Here is a 21,846-nt window from a genome sequence, read left to right on the forward strand (position 1 = left end):
TGACAATACCCGTGCTTCACTCACTGAATACTTCACCCACTGCTGAAAGAACAAAGCCGTAATTAACTCACACAGCCCCATGTGGGCCGTCTTAGAACGCCCTCGTTAGTAGACTCAGACTGAACGTTTCCACTCCCAAGGGGATGCTGGCTGTGGTTCCTCAAGGATTTGGAACCAGTCCATCTCTCAGACCCCTTAGCCATCCTCAGGACCGCTGGGCTGCTTGGCACACAAAGAGTTAACACTGGTGAACTGAGCCCCACAGTGAAGATCGACCTTCAGGAAATCACGATAAACACCTGCGGGCGGCGGGGTCTCCTGCACACCCGTGTGGACCCCCTCTCGGCAAGCAGCACGCCAGGCTCTGCCCTGCCGGGGGCTGCATCCTTTACTCAGACCCGCGCTGGCCGCCCCAGCCCGAATCTCACTCCCCCTGCCTTGCTGTCCTGTCTTCAGACAGCGTCTTTTTTTGCTCTTGAAGAAAGCTGCCTCCTTTTCCTTCTTTGAACTCCTGAAAAATCATAAATTTAACAGCTATGGGGCATTTCAGCGAGGAGCTGGAGCGGCTTGCCTTCTCCAACGCTGAGACCCCGGTTGCCAGGCAACGCGCCGAGTCCGGGATCTTCTCCCACACTATTCCAGGGCCGAGAGGGAAGCTCGTGCGCCTCGAGGCTGTTCCCAGTGTCTGCCCCTAGCCGCTCGCTCGCGGGGACCGACCACCGGGCTGGGCAGCTGCAGAGGCGCGGGCGCGCGGCGGGGCCCGGTGCAGGCTGCGCGCAGGCCTGGGGAGCCCTGGGCCGCCCGCGGCCGGTGCAAAGGCCCACGCTCTGTCCTCGGGGAATGCCGCTGCTTGTCACGAGCTCGGGAGAGCAGCGTGCAGCCGGTGCAGGGGGAGGAGGGGATTGTGTTGACGAGCTGCTCTTGGGGGCGGGAGAGACACATTCAAGTACGTTCTAAGGGGGCGGTGTGGGAGAAGGCTCTGCAGCAGAGGATGGAAAGTGCGTCTGCCCAGGGCTCACCCGGGCCGGCTCCAGCACCAGGCAGCGGGGGCTCTGCCTCACCTCCTGGACCCTGGTTACCCTGGACGGCCGCAGGTCCTCCCTGGGGGCGCGGGCTGTGGGGTGCAAACCCACCCGCCGACCCCAGAGCGATCTGGGTGTGGCTTTCCAGGGTGTGTGTGTGTGTGTGTGTGTGTGTGTGTGCGCGCGCGCGTGCGCGCCTTGGACTGCTTGGCCTGCCGACCAAATGGAGGGTGGCATCTGCACTGGAGCAAGTGTGGGCTTTAGAACGCCTTCCCCGCGTTTTGTTCTCTCCAGCCACAGAATGTTGTGCCAACTGTCAGTGTTCTTGTTCAAAATGTTGTCTTTGGAAGGGAGGGGGGCATTTAAGATGTTTAATAAAAGTGGGAGGCAACGGTCTCCCCTCTGCTGGTTCACTCCCCAGATGCGCTTTAGGACCAGGGTTGGGCCAGGTGGGGAGCCGAGAACCCAGTCTGGGACCATCACCTGCTGCCTGCCTCCCTGTGCTATGGGACAGCCCCCAACACTGATGCGGCGCTGCAGGGCAGGCCGCTACCAGCGTCCCACCTCAGAGCACCAGTTCCAGTTCTGACCCAGCTCCCTGTTAAATGTGTCAGGTGACAGAAGATGGCCCCAGGACTTGGGTCTTTGTGCAATGAGTTGAGCACCGGGGAATGGATAGAAAGTAATAGAGGATGCTGTTGGAGATGATTTGGTTAAGGAAGAGCCATCTGATAAGAATGGAGACAGACATTAAGAAATCACAATAGGGGGCCCGGCGCGCTGTGGCCTAACAGCTAAAGTCCTCGCCTTGAAAGTGCCAGGATCCCATGTGGGCGCCGGTTCTAGTCCCAGCAGCTCTACTCCCCATCCAGTTCCTTGCCTGTGGCCTGGGAAAGCAATCAAGGACGTTCCAATGCCTTGGGACCCTGCACCCGCCTGGGAGACCCAGAAGAGGATATGGGCTCCTGGCTTCGAACTGGCGCAGCACTGGTCATTGTGGTTACTTGGGAAGTGAATCATCAGAAGGAAGATCTTCCTCTGTCTCTCCTCCTCTCTGTATATCTGACTTTGCAATAAAATAAAATAAATCTCCTTAAAAATAAAATAAAATGAAATGAAAACCAATCTATCAGCCACTTCTCTTTAACTAAAAAAAAATCAAGATATGAAAGTGAATAAACAGTTTATTTTAAAAAGATTTTTATTTGAAAGTCAGAGTTACAAAGAGGGAGGGAGAAAGAGCTCTTCCATCTGTTTGCTGCTTCACTTTCCACACAGCCACAATGGGGACTAGGCCAGGAAAGCCGGGAACCACGAGCTTATTCCAGGTCTCCCACATGGGAACGGAGGCCCCAAGGACTTGGGCCAACATCCTCTGCTCCTCACAGGCCATCAGAAGGGAATGGAGTGAGAGGAGAGCAGCTGAAGCACAAACTGGTGCCCATATGGGACGCCTACATTGCAAGCACAGGCTTTAAATGCTACAACACAACACCAGCCCCAAGAGGTTTATAAATTCATTAATTAGTTTATTTATTTATCTATTTGAAAGGTAAAGAGAGAGACAGAAAGCAAGATCTTCTGTCTAGCTCCCTAAATGGCTGCTACAACAGAGACTGGGCCAGGCTGAGGCCAGGCACCAGGAGCTCCCCTGGGCCCCCCACAGGGGTGCCAGAGCCCCAAGCACATGGGCCACCTTTGGTTGCCTTCCCAGTTGCATTAGAGGGAATCCAGAGCAGCTGGGACTGGAACCAGTACCCATGTGGGATATTGCCATCAAAGGTGGTAGTTTAACCTAACACATCACACTGCTAGCCTTTACGAGATGTTAGCCTGGAGTCCACAGACACCCTTTCCAGCCTGTAATAGGCCAAGTTCAGCAGGCATACTGGTGAGTGGGGGAAAAAATTGCATCTTTATTTTCATTGACTACTATCTGAAAGTTAGCATGTTCTCCCAGTGTGAATGTGTGCATCACTCCACAGTAGTAAAAGCAGTGCCTGCGCCTTGGTCACTACTGGAGGTGATTTAGGGCAATACAGTAGTACAGGTCTCATGGACTAACGCTTGCTCTGCGTGCCACATTACCATAGCAACAGTTGTTAGACTGCCAGGGATGGCTTTACTACACCAAGACATTTTAAAACTTGTTCAAAAGATTTATTTATTGGGGCCCCCTGTCCTACCAATTGCAGCTCAGCCCACCCCACATTTGGGGTGCCACTGCCTCATGCTAGTGAGTGTCTTGATCCTGACAAGTGTGACCCATCCCCTGTTCCACCACTCAGTCAGGTACTGGTACCTAGCCCTGTCAGACAGGCTCCCATCCATAGCTTTCGTGTGGACTGGTGTGTGGCAGTCAGTGATGCTCTACGCTAACAGCCCATCTCAGGATTCCCATGTGGGCTAGTGAATCAGTCCGACCCAAATAGATCTTATGGACTCTCCCCTCCAAACCACCAGGTCTCAGTCCCCATGCTTGCCAGAAAGTTCCGTGACCCCACTGCTGGGAATCACCCAGAATTCATCCCTCACCTACACTCACACTGACCTTATCTATGGGTGTCCCTAGGCAGCAATTAGATATCCTAAAAACCCCAGAGCTTGTCACCTGGCGGCCAGCAGACAGAGCCTCGCATCCAGTAGGCACACCGGCCTGGAGAAAACCTAGGACTCAGTCACTGTCCTTTGGCAATGACTCTGGCCTGAGTCCCCAGCATTGGGTTAGCCTGGATGGGGCACCCCCCCACAGCCGCCACACTGCAGGGAGCTACTTTTGCCCCACCCCCACAGCTCAACGCCCTTTGCCCTGTCTGTGCTGTCTGAAAGCAAATCTCAGAGATGGTGTTCTTTTAAAAGATTAATAGTCTTTAAAAATAACTGGGGACAGCATTGTGGTGTAACGAGTAAGCCGCCTTCTGTAGTGTCGGCAGCCCACATGGCACTGGTTCAAGTCCTGGCTGCTCCACTTCAGATCCAGCTCCCTGCTGATGAGCCTGGGAAAGCTGGGAAGATGCTCCAAGTATTTGGGCCCCTACACTACTATAGGAGACCTGGAAAAAAAATGTCCAGCTCCTGGCTACTCTCTGGCCCAAGCTCTGACATTGCTTGCTTTAGAGAGTGAACCAGAGGCAAAAGGTCTCTTTCTCTCCCGCTCTCCCTCCCTATTTCCTTCTCTAATTCTGTCTTCCAAATGAAGAACATAGACCTTTTTTAAAAATTAGCTAGAATACTATCAAGTTACAAACGCACACATTCATTACAATTTCTTTCTATCCAGACCAAAATGAGATTGCTCTGTCCTGATAATAGTCTTTTAATGCATTTGACAGGCAGATTGACAGCACTTCCATCCACTGAGTTACCCACAAGTGCCTGCAATGGCTGTGGATGGGCTAGACCAAAGGCAGGAAACAGGACCTTTATCCACGCCTCCAGTGTGGGTGGCAGGAACCCTCGTACCTGAACTATCCCCACAACTTCCAAGTGCTGCTCTAGGAGGAACCTGGATCCAGGAGTGGTGCTGAGTGTGGTACGGGCCCTGGGTGTCTTAACCCCGACGTCAAATGCCTGTCCCACGACGTGTCTTTCAAATCTCCTGGACTTTAGTTTTCCTCTTTGCTTTTTCTTTTAATGTGTGTGTTTAAAACAGCCCAGTCATTTGTCCTTTAGAATTTCCAAGAACCTGGACTATGGCGATGGCATCCCTGTAGTGTGGTTTCATATGCCCTCCATCTCTGCAGTTGGCAAAGCATGGCATTTCAGTGCTGCTCAGATTGAACTCTGCTCTTTGTCCAGAGGCCATTTCTTAGGTGATAGTGTGTTCTTCCGTCAAAAAGCTCATCATGAGTAGCCAGCTGTCTTGTCTTTTACGGTATCACCGACTGCTTATAATACCTAGGTAGGAGTTTCAGGCCTGAAGACAGGTCAGAGGCAGGGAGGCTATTCTGGGATGCAGGCTAGCTTGGCCTCTTTAAGTAACACTGTATGCCCCAGAAAGTAGACAAGTGATTCGTCTCTGTGCGCGTGCAGTTGTCCCAAAGGAGCTGTTAGGACCGCCATTAGCTGTTCTTCTTTGCAAGGCAGTCACATATTCCCTTTTCTTAAACACCCTTACAGCAGTCCCTCCAAGCTTCACTCAGGACCTGGAGAAGCCAGTGGTGCCAAGACGAGGCATCGCGGAGCCCTGGGGGCCTTCTGAGAGGGTGCAGTGGCCTCTCACTGTTCTCCTGAGAATGGTAAAGATGGCCCCTGAGCTGTGCTAGTGCACATGGCGTGAGCCAGACAGGGATGCCCTAGGCCAGAGGAATAAATAGTGGGAAACAAAGTTGGACAAGTGAGTTGGAGGTTACGCATTGACCTCCGGTCCTGATGTTCTATTCCCAGCTGTTTGCACAGGGGACATGAAATCTGTGTCCCTCAACGGCTTGAGCACAGAGGACCATAGCAACTTTGTTCACAGTAACCATGGATAGAAGCAGCAGCAGGATTCAACGGGTAGGCCACACTGAAAGGAAAGGAGAAAATAATCCATCCATCCTACAACAGAAATGACTTTCAAAACCATCAAAATAAATGAAAGGAAAAGGCAAGACTGATCAGTAGTGTCAGAAGCGGTGGTTGCCTAGTCCTGACGGCAGAGGGACTGCCAAGGAGCCCAAGGAGTTTGGGGGGTTTGGGTGGGGATGCTTAGAGTCCTCTATGTGGCAGTGAGCTCACGGGTGGACACGTCTGTCCAAGCTTGCCAAATCATCCTCCTGAAATGGCCACAGCCTCGTGTACACACTGCGAACCTCAGTGAAGCTGATTTCCAACAAGCAGAACTGATACACTTGCAGGTGTTTGAAAAACAAGCCGAAGTTTCACAAGTTTTTGAAAGGCACGAGGAGAGAAATCATTGGGTTGCAAAGTTTAGAATTTAAAAGGTAGGTAAATTTTGAGCCAGTATTAAATGAAGCTTTTTTTTTAAGATTTATTTTATTTTTATTGGAAAGCCAAATAAACAGAGAGAAGGAGAGACAGAGAAGATCTTCTTCTGCTGGTTCACTCCCAAGTGGCTGCAACAGCCAGAGCTGAGCTGATCTGAAGCCAGGAGCCAGGATATTCTTCCGGGTCTCCCATGCGGGTGCAGGGTTCCAAGGCTTTGGGCTGTCCCTGACTGCTTTCCCAGGCCACAAGCAGGGAGCTGGATGGCAAGTGGAGCAGCCAGGATACAAACTGGCGCCCATATGAGATCCTGGTTCATGCAAGGTGAGGATTTAGTCACTAGACTATTGCACTGGGCCATAAAGCTTCTTTCTTAACGCATGCTCCACAATCTAACCTAAAGACTGAAAGTAAGGCAGAATAATTTTTATAATAATTATGTTGTTTTTTTTAAAGATTTATTTTTATTATTTTAGTATTGGAAAGGTGGATATACAGAGAGGAGAGACAGAGAGGAAGATCTTCCATCCGATGATTCACTCCCCAAGTGAGCGCAATGGCCAATATACTATGCCGGTCCAAAGCCAGGAGCCTCTTCCGGGTCTCCCACGCGGGTGCAGGTTCCCAAAGCTTTGGGCCGTCCTCGACTGCTTTCCCAGGCCACAGGCAGGGAGCTGGAAGGGAAGCGGGGCTGCCGGGATTAGAACCGGCGCCCATATGGGATCCCGGGGGTGCAAGGCAAGGACCTTAACCACTGCGCCACCGCGCCAGGCCCATAAAAGATTTACAAAGAGAAGGAGAGACACAGAAAGATCTTCCATCCTCTGGTTCACTCCCAAAGGGCCCCAAGAGTTGTAACTGAGCTGAACTGAAGCCAGGAGCCAGGAGTTTCTTCCCGGTCTCCTACACAGGTACAGAATCCCAAGGATTTGAACTATCCTCCACTGCTTTCTAAGGCCATTAGTTCCCTCACCCCCGACTCCCGAGTTGGGAGTTCAAGGTTCAGTCCCCAAGATCTTATGGTGCTAGCACTGAGAAGACAGACATATGAACTAATTATAGTATTATTACAAGGTAATCAGATCGGATTAGAGGTCCTATGATTGAATTCTTGCGGCTTTATCTGGGACCACATCTGTAGGCAGTGTGTACCTGTCTCTTGCACACCTGTGCTACCTTGGGATTCTGGAATCAATAGTGGCCAAAATTAGCATCCCCTATCCAGTCATGGACTGTGAGCCTCCAAAATCTTGAGTCTAAACAAACTGCTGGCATTTTTTGTTTTTTAAAATTTTATTTTACTTATTTGAAAGGTAGAGTTGTGGGGGAGGGAGGAAGAAAGGGGCAGAGAGAAGCAGAGAAATCTGCCATCTGCTGGTTTGTTTCCCAAATAGCTGCAATGCCACAGGCTGGGCCAGCTGAAGCCAGGATCTAGGAGCTTCATCTGGGTCCCCTATGTGGGGGCAGGGACCCCAGCACTTGGGCCATTCTTCGCTGTTTTCCCAGGCCGTTAGCAGGGTGCTGGATTAGAAATGGAACAACTGGGACTCCAGTGGGTACACATACGGGATGCTGGTGCTGCAGCCAGTGGCATAAGCTACCATGTCTCATTACTGGCACCAACCACTTTTCTCTTTCAAGTAATTTGCCTCAGGTATTTCATTACAGTGGCAGAAATCTAATCCACCTTGGAAGATTTAGATACACATCTCCTCAGAGTTCTTCTTTCCGCCCTGTCCCCCAGGAGATGGCTCACCTCCCAGGGGAGTGAGTGATGTCCCTGCTGGGAAGGGGTGATGGGCAGATGCACTCACATCTTTCTAAAAGCTCAGGATGGGGAAGGGGGTGGTATCCTGAGGTGCACCCCACGGCGTGTGCAGTAGCATCCGGGATTAGGTTCAGGGAACCAGTGCAAAATGCTACTGTGGGTGATTGATCCATCATTTTTGATTCAGAGATTTTATGTCTTTCATTGGACTATGGAAAACTTGCAAGTCTACAAATAAGGTAACAAAATCTCAAACCTTGGGCCCGGAATGGTAGTCTAAAGGCTAAAGTTCTCTCCTTGTATGCCCAGGATCCGATATGGGCACCAGTTCTTGCCCCTGCAGCCCCGCTTCCCACCCAGCTCCCTGCTTGTGGCCTGAGAAAGCAGTCAAGGACGTTCCAATGCCTTGGGACCCTGCACCCGCCTGGGAGACCCAGAAGAGGATATGGGCTCCTGGCTTCGAATTGGTGCAGCACTGGTCATTGTGGTTACTTGGGAAGTGAATCATCGGAAGGAAGATCTTCCTCTGTCTCTCCTCCTCTCTGTATATCTGACTTTGCAGTAAAAGTAAAATAAGTCTTTAAAAATTAAATAAAACATTTTTTTAAAATTCTCAAACTTTCACAGCTTCTCTCATAACATGTAGAAACTTGTCTGTGCACTGAATTTCTCTGTAATATCTCAGGTATTTCTGTGGTGTGGGCAGCAGTGAGTCCAGGGTGCTATATTCTTCAAGTTTAAGCAACATGCTGTGTCTCCCACTGTGTAGTCACACACTGGCATGGATTTGGAATCTAGAATAGGATTTAAAATGTATTATGCAGTTGCAGATACCAAGAGCCTCATGGTTAACTTTAGACTCCCAGAAATACTGAGCACTTACAGGCATTAAGGGTGGTGAAATCGGCAGCATTTCAGAACTATCCAAGCCACTTGGACAGAACCCTCGGAATATGTCCACACTGAGACTCTGGGTTGATATAAAGTGGCGGTTCCTCATCCCTCGGTACTGGAACACGTGGAAAGTTATGAGTGGTCCCCCCTTTGTCTCTCCCCTTCCCCCAGGAACAACAAGAAGAAATAGCAAATTTGGAAGCAATGAATTCATCCAATTTTCCCTAAATCTTGATCCTTCCCACCCTGATCAAACATGTAATCATTATTAAAAAATAAAATTTATTTAAAAACAAAAAAAATAATTATTTCACAACTAAGGGGGAAGAGAAGTATTTCTCATTACTCTAAGTTACCGTAAGTTTTTTTTTTCAAAAAAGATTTATTTATTTTTATTACAAAGTCAGAAACACAGAAAGGGGGAGAGACAGAGAGGAAGATCTTCTGTCCGATATTCACTCCCCAAGTGACTGCAATGGCTGGTGCTGCGCTGATCCGAAGCCAGGAACCAGGAACCTCCTCCGGGTCTCCCATGCGGTGCAGGGTCCCAAAGCTTTGGGCCGTCCCTGGCTGCTTTCCCAGGCCACAAGGAGGGAGCTGGATGGGAAGTGGAGCTGCCGGGATTAGAACTGGCGCCCATATGGGATGCCGGGGCGTTCAAGGCGAGGACTCTAGCCGCTAGGCCACGCCGCTGGGCCCAAGTTACCATAAATTTTAACTCCACTGGTGCTACCAGGACTGATGGTTTGTGTGGAAACACTTCAGATAGAAGATACTGCTGTTCTTCAAGAAAAATATACTTATTTTTATTCATCTCTCTCTCTCTTTTTCTTCATTCACTGGTGGAACACACGTACCCCCAAGGTATCAGCCAGGCCAAACTTAGGCACGAAGAACTCCAACGAGATCTCCTACATATACTTGGATCATCCTCTGTTGCTTTCCAAGGCACATTAGCAGAAAACCAGACTTTAAACAGAATAGACGGAACCAGAGCCAGCCCTCCAATATGGAATGCAGGCATCAAAAGTGTCTTAACCCGCGATGCCATAACATCGCCCCCAAAACCTCATCTATCTGATTATTCACTGCATCCAAATGTAGTGACTATATTTGAAAACAACAGAAGAACACAAAGAAAATATGATCCAAAGCATCTCAGGGATTGGTAACAATTCTTTATTTAAAATAGAAACTCCTCATTCCTCAAATGTCCATGCTGATCCCTAGGTGGGGCCAAAGTTGATCTGCCATGTGGGCAGCAGGGACCCAATCATCTGGGCCGCGTCCACTGCCTCTCAGGGTCACGTCAGCAGGAACCTGAAGCCAGGAGCCGGAGCTAAGAACTGAACCCAGGTACTGCACGTAGGGTGTGGGTATCAGAGCCACCAGACCTAATGCCCACTCATCCATTGTTTAATCCATCAGCAAATCCCAGCTAGAAGCCTGCTCTACCACCTGCTGGCAACGAAGAGCGACCAAACTCCATGCTCATTTTCAGGAGTAGCAGCAATGAGAAGGCAGCCAATGGTTTCAGTGAAGAGGAGTACCCCCCGATTCGTGTGTGAGTGAGGATGGAATGGCACTTCCATGATAAAATGAAGTGAAATAATCTCTTTTTAAGATTCATTTTTAATTTATTTGAAAAGTAGAGACACACAGAGAGAATGAGAATGAGAGAGGAAAGAGAAAGAGAAATCTTTCATCTGCTGGTTTACTCCCCAGATGACCTCAAAGGCTGGGGCTAGGCCAGGCGGAAGCTGGGAGCCAAGAGCTGCTTCCAGGTCTCCCATGTGGGTGCAGGGATCCAAGCATTTGGGCCGTCCTCTGGCACTTCCCCTGGTGCATGAGCAGGGAGGTGGATGAGAAGTGGAGCAGCCAGGACTGCATAAGGGTTACAGCGGTTGCAGGCAACGAATTAGCCCTTTGGGCCACAGTGTGGGTCCCTGCACTGTCGTTTTATTAGGGTTTTCAGTCTGGTGAATGCAGAGCATTAAATAGAGCTCACAACCTTCGGACGGCAGAGCAACAGTCCAGGTTGCATGACCATGAAAGGAGAAGGCAACGCAGGGAAGGCTGAGCTGATCTGATGTACTGATGAAGAAGACCACGTGGATTTGGCCAGGAGCTTGGGTGAGGGAGGGAGCTGGGAGAGGCGTGTGACAGAGGCAGGCAGAGGCAGTCCAAGAGAGGAACATTCAGCAAAACAATAATGGAATATTATTGATGCTCTCAGCTTTGTAATAGTTGGAAATTTACACAACACACCCACCTGAGTAGGGTTTAGTAAATGCCTTGGAAAGATGAGCCTCCATGCTGCTCTTGGGATGCTGATGTCAGAGTTCAGGACGAGCCACCCCCAAAACAGCACAGTGGCATTTGAGAAAGCAGCAGGAGCAGGAAGGCTGCTCTCACTTCCCCGGAAGCCATAAGACCCTCATTTAAGAAACGCATTGTGGTGTAACACATTAAAGCTGCTGCCTGTGAAGCATCCCCTCTGGACACTGGTTCACGTCTTGCCTGCTCCACTTTTGATCAAACTCCCTGTTAATGTGCCTTGGAAAGCAGCAGAGGATGGCTCATGCACATGGATCCCCTGCATCCACATGGGAGACCTGGAAGAGGCTCCTGGCTCCGGATTGGCTCAGCTCCTGCTATTGTGGCCATTTGGGGAGTGAACTAGTGGATGAAAGATCTTTCTCTGTCTCTTCTTCTCTCTATACAATCTGACATTCTAATAAACTAAATGTTTAAAACACAATAAATAAAAAGAATTTCATGGTACATAAACGAAAAAAGAGGTGCTCTTCACATACCCAAAGGGAAGGAATACCCTGATCTCAGAAGACTTGGGGAACAGAGTAGACTCCCAGGAGCCCTTGCCATGTCTTCCCCAGTCTTTGTCCAAACCTATTTCTGCATAGATATCCATTCTTCTTTAAACCTGAGCATAACGATGCACGGCTTCATTTCTTTGAGTCTACCTTTCTGATGGCTCCCATGTCCCCTGCAACTTACAAAAGCTCGTGCGTTTTCTCTTGCTTGTGTTTTATTATGGGGGCCAGGGCCACACACCTACCAATGGGTGAGGATAGATTATGAAGGAAAGCTTTTTCACCCCAAACATTTCTGCTCTTGCTCTCACCCTCCTCCTTTCTTTTCCATGGAGCAGAACAGGACAGGTGGCACATTACTTAACCAGGTTTCAGCGGCTGAGTCACTTTCACTGTTAATAGATGCCAGCAGTTGATGCGACTGTCATGTTGCTGTTATGGCAGTCACCAGTCCATGCTCCACCTGGCTGAACCTGTCACTCTGAACACCCCTCAAGTAAATATGATGGGATGAGCTTGGGGAGTGCTTAGGGGAGCTAAGAATATGATGGAGAAAAGGTTATATAAGGTGTCACACCAAGATATGAGTTTACTTAGCTTCCAATTTTATACTTGCCATCTGTTGATATAAATTATTCCACCTCAGGGAGGTGCTAGAAAAAGGTATTCAGCTTTTTTCCTTGAATTTTAATTTCATGTGCAGTAAATTTCCTCTGTAATTAGACAGCTTTTCTTCCCAGGTTGAATGTAGGTTTGCATTTTGGGCTTCCATGACACATTGGTACCTCTTGGAGAATAAAAAAAGATTTATGTATTTGAAAGGCAGGGTTTGTAGAAAGAGAAAGATTTGCCATCTGCTGGCTTACTTACCTAAATGGCCGTACTGGCTCGGGTTGGGTCTCCCATGTGGGTGGAGGGGCCCGAGCACTTGGTTATCTTCTGCTGCTTTCCCAGTTGCATCAGTAAGGAGCAGGAAAGAAAGTGGAGAAGCTGGAACTGGCACCCATATGACATGTCAGTGTTCCACTTGTGGCTTATGCCACAATCTCAGCCCTCATTGGTAGTTCATAACGATAATTCCCAAGTTATATGCTCAAGAGAAAGACAATAGTTCTATTTTAACCAGACACGCAGAAAATACCAATTTTCTTTATGATCTGCTAAAACTCTGTGAGCCGTTTAGACAACAGTAGATTCTACCCTGGGCAGAATGATCGTATAGCCCAGTGCTCTAGATGAGGTCATGTGCAAACCACATGTGACAATAAACCAGGACTACTTAGCTGCCCCTTATCATGAACAAAAGCACCAACTATAGGACTAGGTTTCTATCATCTAAATAAAGGCTAGAAACTCAAGACGGAATGTGCTCTAACAACTTTAGAGTGCTATTACGAAAAGCCTTATGCCTGGGGCTAAGACTGCTTGGGACACCACATTCCATCTAGGAATGCCTTGGTGCACTTCTGATTCCAGCTTCCTGCTAACGTGCACTGCCAGCGGCTGTGGGCGATGGCTTAAGTATTTGGATTCCTGCCACTCACATGGGAGATCCAGATTGAGTTTCAGGCTCTCAGCTTCAGCCTGTTTCAGCCGTGGATGTTGTGGGCCGTTTGGCAGATCTGTCTCACTCTTGTTTCTCTGCCTTTCAAATACATAAAAAGAAATCATTTAAAAATCCTTGTATGTAACTCTCCACCAGGTGTCTGGTGACTGACATATGCAGAAGTGCCGCATCATGGCCATCCACTGCCCACGCTCCTGGTTCTACCTCTGAGCTTGGAGAAGAGCAAGGCACACACCTACAGGAAGGGAGAAGTGTGACCCAGGAGGCAGTCAGGAATTGTGCAAAACATCATTGAGCAAGGTGTTTTGGGAAGAATCTTCCCCAAAGCTGATGTCCGACACCTTTCTCTTGCATTGTGTTACTCCAGAGAACACCACATCCATTCCACCGGTTCCCATGGCTCCTTGCATACAGGAATCATCAATGCAATTTCCCCGGTGAGTTATACAAAAGCAGGTATAATGCAGAGATCCACATCCTACAGGCGCTCAAAAAATAACCTGCACTGTCTTTCGGTAGTTAGAAGCACACCCTCACAGGAGTGAGATCTGCTTTGGGGTGCTGATACATGTTTGCTAGGGGATGGTCTTGGAGGAACTCGGTGACATAAAACTGTAAATATATTTTAGGAGATCTATTTTATTTGAAAGGCAGATTTACAAAGAAAGAAGGAGACACACAGAGAGAAACAGACAGGCCTGGACCAGGCCAAAGTCAAGAGCTTGGAATGTATCTGGGTCTCCCGCAGGGTTACAGAGGCCCAAGCACTTGGGCCATCTTTTTTTTTTTTCCCCCTTAAGATTATTTATTTATTTTTATTGGGAATCAGATGTACAAAGAGGAGGAGAGACAGAGAGGAAGAACTTCCAACTGCTGATTAAGTCCCCAAGTGGCTCCAGTGGCCAGAGCTGAGCCAATTTGAAGCCAGAAGCCAGGAGCTTCTTCCAGGTCTCTCACATGGGTGCAGGGTCCCAAGGCTTTGGGCTGTCCTTGACTGCTTTCTCAGGCCACAGGCAGGGAGCTGGATGGGAAGTTGAACAGCTGGGACATGAGCCAGCACCTCTATGGGATGCCAGCACTGTAGGTGGCTGCTTTATGCACTATGCCACAGCACTGACCCCACACCCTCAGTTCTGATGGGCAAAATCCTGGAAACTTAGGTCGATTGCCCATAGAACTTACTCTTTTGGAAGGACAGGTTTGTGGCCCACCAGAATTATATGCTCTTATTTTAGGACTAAGGGTGTGTCATCGTGAATTACTAACTGAAAATTACTGATTGCTAAAATGTATTCTCCACTATTTCAAATTTGCCTCTCCCTGTCTTATTTATTTTCTGCATTTTCAAGGTAAAGAGAGACAGAGCAAATTCTTATCTTCTGGGTTCACTTTTTAATATCCACAGTGGCCAGCAGGCCAGAGCCGAGAGCCGGAAACTCAATCTAAGCCACAGTGTGGGTGGCAGGAGCCCCATTACTGCTGGAGGCGGTTATCAAACACAGACACCCTTGACATGGGTGCATGTGTCTCTATCTACTTAGTCAAATGCCAGCGCGCCCTCCTCACACCAGTCGTATTCCATTTTCCTATATTTTCTGGTTGCCAACCAACGTTGCTCTCCATGTGGGCACACATGTAGATATATCCTCAAAGGATGCTGTTATATGCAGTTATTATCTTTCCCTAAGGTGGTTAATCTTTTCTTTCAAAAAGAATATTTATTTTTATTAAGAGGCAGATTTACAGAGGGAAGGAAAGACAGAAATGTCATCCACTGGTTCATTCTCCAAATGGCTGCAATAGTGGAGCTGAGCTGATACAAAGCCAGAAGCCAGGAGTTTCTTCCTGACCTCCCACACGGATGCAGGTTCCCGAGGCTTTGGGCCATCTTCCACTTTCCCAGGCCACAAGCAGGGAGCCGGAAAGGAAATGGAGCAGCTGGGACACGAACCAGCACCCTTGGGGGAGAATTGGTCAAATGAGCCATCATGCTGGGCCCTGTTGTTCTTACAGTTTAATTCATAGTCACTGATTAACCCTACAGTTGGGAATAACATAATTTATATCAATGCAAATCTAGTGATTTAGCTAGGTCTTAACAAAAATGCCTAATGATTCAGATGTGAGTCACTCACACAGCTATTGCTTAAGCAGAGGCACACGTATTAGCAGAATCACTGTGGACTTGTACATGCAGTTTCCTGAGCGACATGCTCTCTGGGACAATGCTGTTCTCTGGAACCCATTTTAATCTGGTTTTCTTCTCCCCCACCGAAATCCCCACAAGTGTCACGTCTGCCACTCTCATTGTTCATTCCACTTGACCAAAACAGGCAAGCCTGTTTGCTGCTTCCTCTTTGCTCACTCTTCTCACTTGACCTGTGCAACAAGTCCTTGATCATCTTTGCTGATTGCCACTGTCAGTCACCCTGTCTTGGGGGGGCTCTAAGGCTGTCTGTTCTCTTATGTCATCTCCCCACCATTGAGTTCTCCAGCTGAACTTTACTCTCCTCTATGCTCCAAATGCAACCACCTGTCCAATGCACTTGAATGAACAATCAGCATCAGATATACACACCAGAACTAAGCTATTGGTTTCCCATCATTAAAACCTTTCCATCTCAATGTTCGTTTCTCCCACACAGGCCTAAACATTTGCCATTAGTCCATTCTCTCACCCATCAGCACATTATTTATATCTTCCTTTCTCATCACTTCTAGTTCTACCACCCCAGCTTAAGCCACCACAACCCCATACCTAACAGTACATTATATGCCTAATGACTGTCTTCACGTTGCCAGCCAAATTCTTCATGCCTCAACTCCTTTTGCCCAAGTCAGCACAGTAACCACCTGGTTCCCAGACTCACCACACACACACTCCAGTTTGCATCTGTCCTTCTCCTAGCCTGAACGGAACTACCCCAATTTTCACATCACCCAATTCTGCACCTTTAACTTTGTATTCAGTGTCAAACTCCAAAGTCGTTTTTTTCCACACAACAAAGCCCAGGCTCATAGGCTACTACTAGAAACATGCACTGTTTGAACCTAAAGTGACAGGGTACCCTCTGTTTCTTGCCCCCAAGTCTACCAACCACAAACATACAGAATAAATTTGGGAGGCTGAAAGATACTTGGGAAAGGTATTTGCCTTAGCAGTGAAGAGTTTGGGACACTAGGATCGCTTATTGCCATGCTTGCCTAGGCTCCACTTCTGCCTCTGATGTCAGCTAACACACATCCTGGAAGGCAGCAGGAGATAGCTCATTGCTTGGATCCCTGCCACTCAAGTGGCAGAACCAGCTCCAGGCTTCCGCTTGGCTCAGCTGGCTTTAACTTAAGTGGGCACATTGGGGAGTCAACCAGTAGGGCAAAGTTAAGTCTGTCTCTCAAACAAAAACCTGAACTGTGCAGTTGTATTAGAAAATGTGGATTTGACCATGTCTGAACTAAAGCCTTTGCCTCAATTAGATCTGCAATTGCTGAGACAACTTTCTGTAGATGGGCCGTTTTGAAACAAGCTGAAGAATCCAGTTTACCCCTCTCCCCCACTTTGCCATTCCTCCCCAATTAGATTTTACACATTACACGAAAACCCAATTAGGTTATCTTGTTTTCACATCATTCAGTGCTACCCTAAAAGCTTCCTTTCAGTTAAACTCAACATTTAGGAGTAGGAGTACAGTGTGCATACCCGCAGGCCAGACAGGTTTTCTTATTCCTTTAGTGACACCAGTCTCCCAGTGCAGTGCTCTTCGGCATGGAGAGCAGGGCTGACAAGCTTACAGGGCTGGCCATCACCCTGGTCTCACACTCATCAGCGAGCACACCTGCACTCCAATTCCCAATTTTGCCTCCTAAGGGATCCTTAGCCAACAGGTGATGGGACAGGTGTCAACCTGGTCTAGTCCCCCCCAATTTTTTATTTATACCCCAGCAGACCTGATACAATAAGCTAAGACAATACTTTCAATGCAGTCTTTAAAAAGAAAAAAATGATTTAGTAACCTTTTCCAGAGTTTAGCTACTTGCATTGTAGGTGGTTAAATATATTAGGGCTCCACTTCAAATGTTGGCAATGCCATGAGCACGGCCTTACTCCTTACTGTAATTGAGTCAAACTTTGGATTTGTGGATTTTTATTCCAGTCCCAGTTCTTACTGTACAAGTTTTGACATCTTATTAGACATTCTATTAGTGGTCTACAAACCAGGCTTTTCCAGGAACACTACAGGTTGGATTCAGCATAAATATGCATTAAACTAAGAGGCATTCTCAAGTGAGTTTAAATGCATTTTATTTTTAGACAACCTACATGACAATGTTTTTCTCCTTAAAAACAATGCCTCCACTCGAAGTTAACCACGGTCAAAAATAAGAGTTCAAGGTGACATCAGTCCCGTTTCTTGCAAGTCCCGGTGTTGCGATGACGAACAGCAGCCAGTTAGGATGAGCAGCGACAGATCCAAAGACACTGCCGATTTTGTTACTGGAAAGCAAAAAGATTTACATAAATATTTTCCATCCAATATTCCGAGGCTAAAAATGTATTCCCCAATTCAATCTGGACTGCCACAAAGACAGGCAGAAAGCGCAGGGATTTTTCTTTGGCATCCTAGTGCAAACCAAGAGAACAACTGCCAATTGTTCAAGGTCTATCAGTGGATGCCGCAATCCTCAGCAGAGGTAGCACACTGTCCAGAAAACTGTCATCTGAAGTCCTACTCATACTGTGTTGCACCAACAACAATTTCAGTCACGACCTGAAATAACTCATCTAGTGCTAATGCTCAAAATCTATGCCTAAAAAATCTATGAAATCCAGGACACCGTAGCCCTTTGTTCCTGTAGTTTCCAATACTTACTAAACCAATTCGCTTATCAGTTTGGTCAACTCTCTATGTACTAAATGTGAGTACTGTCCTGAGGTTTTCAAGAATTACCTACCAAGTTGAGACCTACCCATATACAGTAAAGTATGAGTATGCAAGGTGAGGTCATCACCTACTTCAGTGTGCAGGTTTCTCGCTCAGGAGTTTAGCATTTAAACACCAGGATCCCAACACGGGCAGCAGTTTGTAAGAATGCTCCACTTCCCACCTAGTTCCCCACTTGTTGTGGCCTAGGAAAGCAGGAGAGGATGACCCAAGACCTTGGGACCCTGCACCTGTTTGGGAGACCTGGAAGCTCCTGGCTGCCATTTGTAGACTGAACCAGCAGATGTTTAAGTTCTCTATAAATCTGCTTCTCAAATAAAAAAATGAAGCATCCAGAGCATGAATTCACTATGGCTATCTCCTCTCTGTAAACCTGCCTTTCCATTAACAAATCATTAACTCTACACTTTCTACATTACACCTTTATCTGGTGGTAACCAATCCACTTCTTAATACTTACACATTTTTCCATTTCTAAACCATCCTTAAAGAAAATCATGTATGGGGTCACACCATCCTCGCGGTAGTCCAGCAGAGCAACCATGCCATCTGGGTTCATGTTCTCACCAATATAGAACTTGGAAAACAAAACAAATACCCAGAATCAGACCACTGTATACAAATACGTACTGTTTTCAAAAAACACAGGATGATTCAGCATAGCAAAACCAAGAAACTATTACAAGCAAAAGCTTCTACTGTGAGGAATGCTACCCAAACGCCTCTTCACCTGAATAAAGCGCAGACACACACACAAATCACCAAATAAGAATTCAGAGCAATCAAACAACACTTTTGTTTCTGGAAATTTACTTTCTCAAGCCCACATAGACAATTCCAAAATCCACAAGCCTACTCACATAATCAAACACAGGGAACAGTACTGCCACACAGGAGGGCGACCTCATGGCAAAGAGGGCTACAAAAGCTGCAAAGCTGGAGATGGACTGTGACTTTCTTCAGAAAATAAGTGCAAGTTCCCAAAGTTTTCCAACAATATTAAATGCAAAGACACCGCAAAAGAGCTGAATATTCCAAGAGAGGCAATCCAAAAGAGAAACATGGAATGCGAAAAAAAGCAGGGAGGGTCCTGGAAGCCACTAGCATGGAAAGCCACCCACAATACTAGCATTTTAAGCTGCTCAAAGCCACACTGAATTACAGATCACTGAAGCCTCCTCCTTGCAGTTAAAATTAGTCTTTGATGCCAACAGTTGAAGATGTTTTTACCTGGTAGTTTTTGAAATTAGCAAGGATGTGCTTGATTTGTTCTGCAGCCCCTGTCATAAAAGGTTTGACTCTTTCTGGTCTCTGTTCTTCAAGTTTGCCTTTGATTCTGGAATAACATTTTTTAAATGTGTTAAAAAAAAGTGACCACAAACAAAATTTAAACAGAGAAAGTAACATGTGACAATTACGGTATTACTTGGCTACAGAAAGGATATTTAACAATATTTACAATTCCCAATTTATGTTGACTATGTTCAAGCAACTATTAACAGTTAACAAATTAAATAAACCCGCCCACTAGGGCAGTTCAAGTCTTTCTACTGCTACAGGATCAAATCAGCCAACCTCTAAATCCTTTCAGAGTCCCAACCATGAGCTGGGAGGTGCAGGGAGCACTTACGATTTCATGTAATCTTTGATGTACTTCTTGTAGGCTTCCTTGGTGAAGCTGGTTTCCTGCAGGTGATGGTTCATGACGATGTCCACACCAGTGACTACCGTGCTTTCGGTCCCTTCGCCCTCGGGGCCTTCGGCGGAGGCATTGCCACCGATGAGCGAGTCATCAATGTTACCCTCTGTCCTACTGACCATCTACATCGGGAAAAGAGCAGTCAGCTTGCAGGGCAGAACCGCCGCATCACCAAGGAAGCAAGACAGTGGATGCCACCCCCCTGCACAAGCGATCCTCGACCTCGCAGGACCTGGGATTCCCAAGAAACGCCCTAAGCAGCAGGCACCACTGCCCAGGCCTGTGCACTAGACCAGGCGGAAGATGTTTGCAGTCGTGGGCGCCCGCGCGGAGAAAGCGGCTCAGGGCCAAAGTCCAAGGGCTCGGGCCCTGCCAAGCAGCGCACGGAGACCTGCCCGGGGACGGCCAGCGGGGGAGGATGGGCGCCGAGGCGGAGGACCTATTTACAGGCCCAGCTCCGCCTCCACTTTTCTAGAAAAAACCCGAGCCCGGAAAAGAGAGCGTGTCCTCCGCCAGGAGGCGGCCGAGAGGGATTGCACAACCACCCCGGGGATGGGGGAGCGGCGGAAACCCGAGCCCGCCCGCCGGCCTCTCCCCGAGACACTCACCTTCCCCTCCACCTCCAGGCACAGCCCGTCCGCGATCTCCCGGATCTTGTAGATGTCCGAGAACATCTCATCGTCTGCTCCGAGACAAGAGACGCGCCCGTCACCGGGCCGCCCGGCGCCACGGCCCGCACGCGGTCCCTCCCCGGGGCCCCGGACCCTCGGCCGCGGCGCCCGCCCTCCCACCCGGTCCCCGCCGCGCCCGGCTGCGGCACTTAGGGGTGGCACTCACGGCTGATGAGGTCCCGGTAGATAATCATGATGGCGGCTGGAAGGAGAGGCGGCGACGGCGGCGCTGGCTTGGGCAGGAGCGCGGAGCGCGGAACGAGCGCGCTGCAGCCGGAGCGGCCCTAGGGGGAAGGGGGAGCGGGCGGAAAAGGCCGACGCAGCCGCTCCTCAACCTCATATAGAGGGCACGTCCTTCGACGTCATCGTCCGCTGCGCCCCCGGAAGCGCCGCCAGCGGTGACGTGGCACGCAGAGCGGCGCGGGGGCGTGGCCGGGTGTTGGGGGCGGGGCGTGTGGAGAGACGCGGACATCCGGGGTACTGGGCAGCGAGCCACCGCGGTTTCTATGTTGGGGCGGGTGCGCGGGACTTGGGGTACGCGAGCAGGGGCAGGCTGTGGGGGCTCGTGGGGAGAGTTCCAGCCCCTGGTGTGGGGGCAGAGCGGGGGATGTTGGGCTCTGCTCCTCCCTGCCCCGCGGGGCGGCTTGGGAGGGTCTGCGCCTTGGGGGATGGGAAGGAGGGGACGAGAAATCTCTTCAAGTTTTCTACCCCACCCCTTTGTGGGAGCCAAAATGTCAACAGCTGGGGAGGATGCCGCCTCCACGGAGGGTGGGACTTGCGGAGCGGGAGGAGCCCCTTAGGGCCCTCGGGGTGCTAGTCTGACTTCCCGGGTCTCCTGAGCGCCTCCGGGAACTTTCGAGCTCTGCCCTAGAGTCGTCCCATCTGGAGTGGTGGGGCGCCTGAGGGAGGCTGAGCTGAATGCTGGGGAGCGGAGCCGGGGGCGCAGAGTGTGGAAGGAGGGACCCGCGGAGGGCACCAGGCAGCTGGGAAACTTGCCCGGCTTTCCCATCTGTCTGGGCCAGTATTCGAAAGCTTAGGGTCCCGAGTATGTGGCAGGCAGCCAGAGAGTTCTCTTTTGTTACGCACTTGGTATTGAAGTGTGCTTTGTTTGCAAAAGGGATCTATCACTTTAGTCTGAAGCTGAAATTGAATCCCTTTTCCTAGAGGGTCAAACAAAAATGGTGTTTTCCTCCAACCCTACCAGCATTTGAAGAATAGATTGTTAGGGACTTAGGAAAATAAGATTCAGTTCCTTTCTAAAAAAATAGTGGATTTTGTTTGAAAGGTAGAATGACAGAGGGTGAGACATATCTTTAGCTTGTTCAGTCCCCCTAATGGCCCCTGCCTCGAGAGCTGGGCTGGTCCAAAGCCGCCAGCCTGGAGCAGCTTCCCGGGTCACACGTGGGTGCAGAGGGTCCAAGGAGTCGGACCACTCTCCTCTGCCTTCCATAGCCGTTAGCAGGAGGCTGGGTCCCAGCAAGTGGAGCAGCTGAGACTCGAAGTGACACCCATACGGAATTGCTGT

General features: G+C 49.0%; 1 protein-coding gene and 1 non-coding gene across 2 annotated transcripts; both read right to left on the reverse strand.

Annotated features, from left to right (window-relative positions):
* Window positions 1-17,294: 17,294 nt before the first annotated feature.
* Window positions 17,295-20,647, reverse strand: TPT1 (tumor protein, translationally-controlled 1). The gene is made up of 6 exons (XM_040991376.1): window positions 20,488-20,647; window positions 20,259-20,332; window positions 19,582-19,772; window positions 19,182-19,287; window positions 18,412-18,528; window positions 17,295-17,503 (listed from the first exon to the last, which is right to left on the reverse strand). The coding sequence occupies exons 1-6, from the start codon at window positions 20,513-20,515 to the stop codon at window positions 17,501-17,503; spliced, it is 519 nt and encodes a 172-aa protein (XP_040847310.1). The 5' UTR covers window positions 20,516-20,647; the 3' UTR covers window positions 17,295-17,500.
* Window positions 17,558-17,685, reverse strand: LOC121163797. Its single transcript, XR_005884957.1, has one exon. It is a non-coding gene; the product is annotated as a small nucleolar RNA SNORA31 (small nucleolar RNA).
* Window positions 20,648-21,846: the final 1,199 nt, after the last annotated feature.

Source organism: Ochotona curzoniae, unplaced genomic scaffold, assembly GCF_017591425.1.
Source record: "Ochotona curzoniae isolate NIBS_2020 unplaced genomic scaffold, NIBS_Ocur_1.0 contig_64, whole genome shotgun sequence".
In the NCBI taxonomy this organism is placed as follows: domain Eukaryota; kingdom Metazoa; phylum Chordata; class Mammalia; order Lagomorpha; family Ochotonidae; genus Ochotona; species Ochotona curzoniae.

Excerpts from the sequence above, each read along its gene's own strand:
- TPT1 (XM_040991376.1), bottom strand. The coding sequence starts at position 20,515 with ATGATTATCTACCGGGACCTCATCAGCC. Across the intron at positions 20,333-20,487 it reads CTACCGGGACCTCATCAGCC|ACGATGAGATGTTCTCGGAC; the intron begins GTGAGTGCCACC and ends GTCTCGGAGCAG. Across the intron at positions 19,288-19,581 it reads ATCAAAGATTACATGAAATC|AATCAAAGGCAAACTTGAAG; the intron begins GTAAGTGCTCCC and ends ATGTTATTCCAG.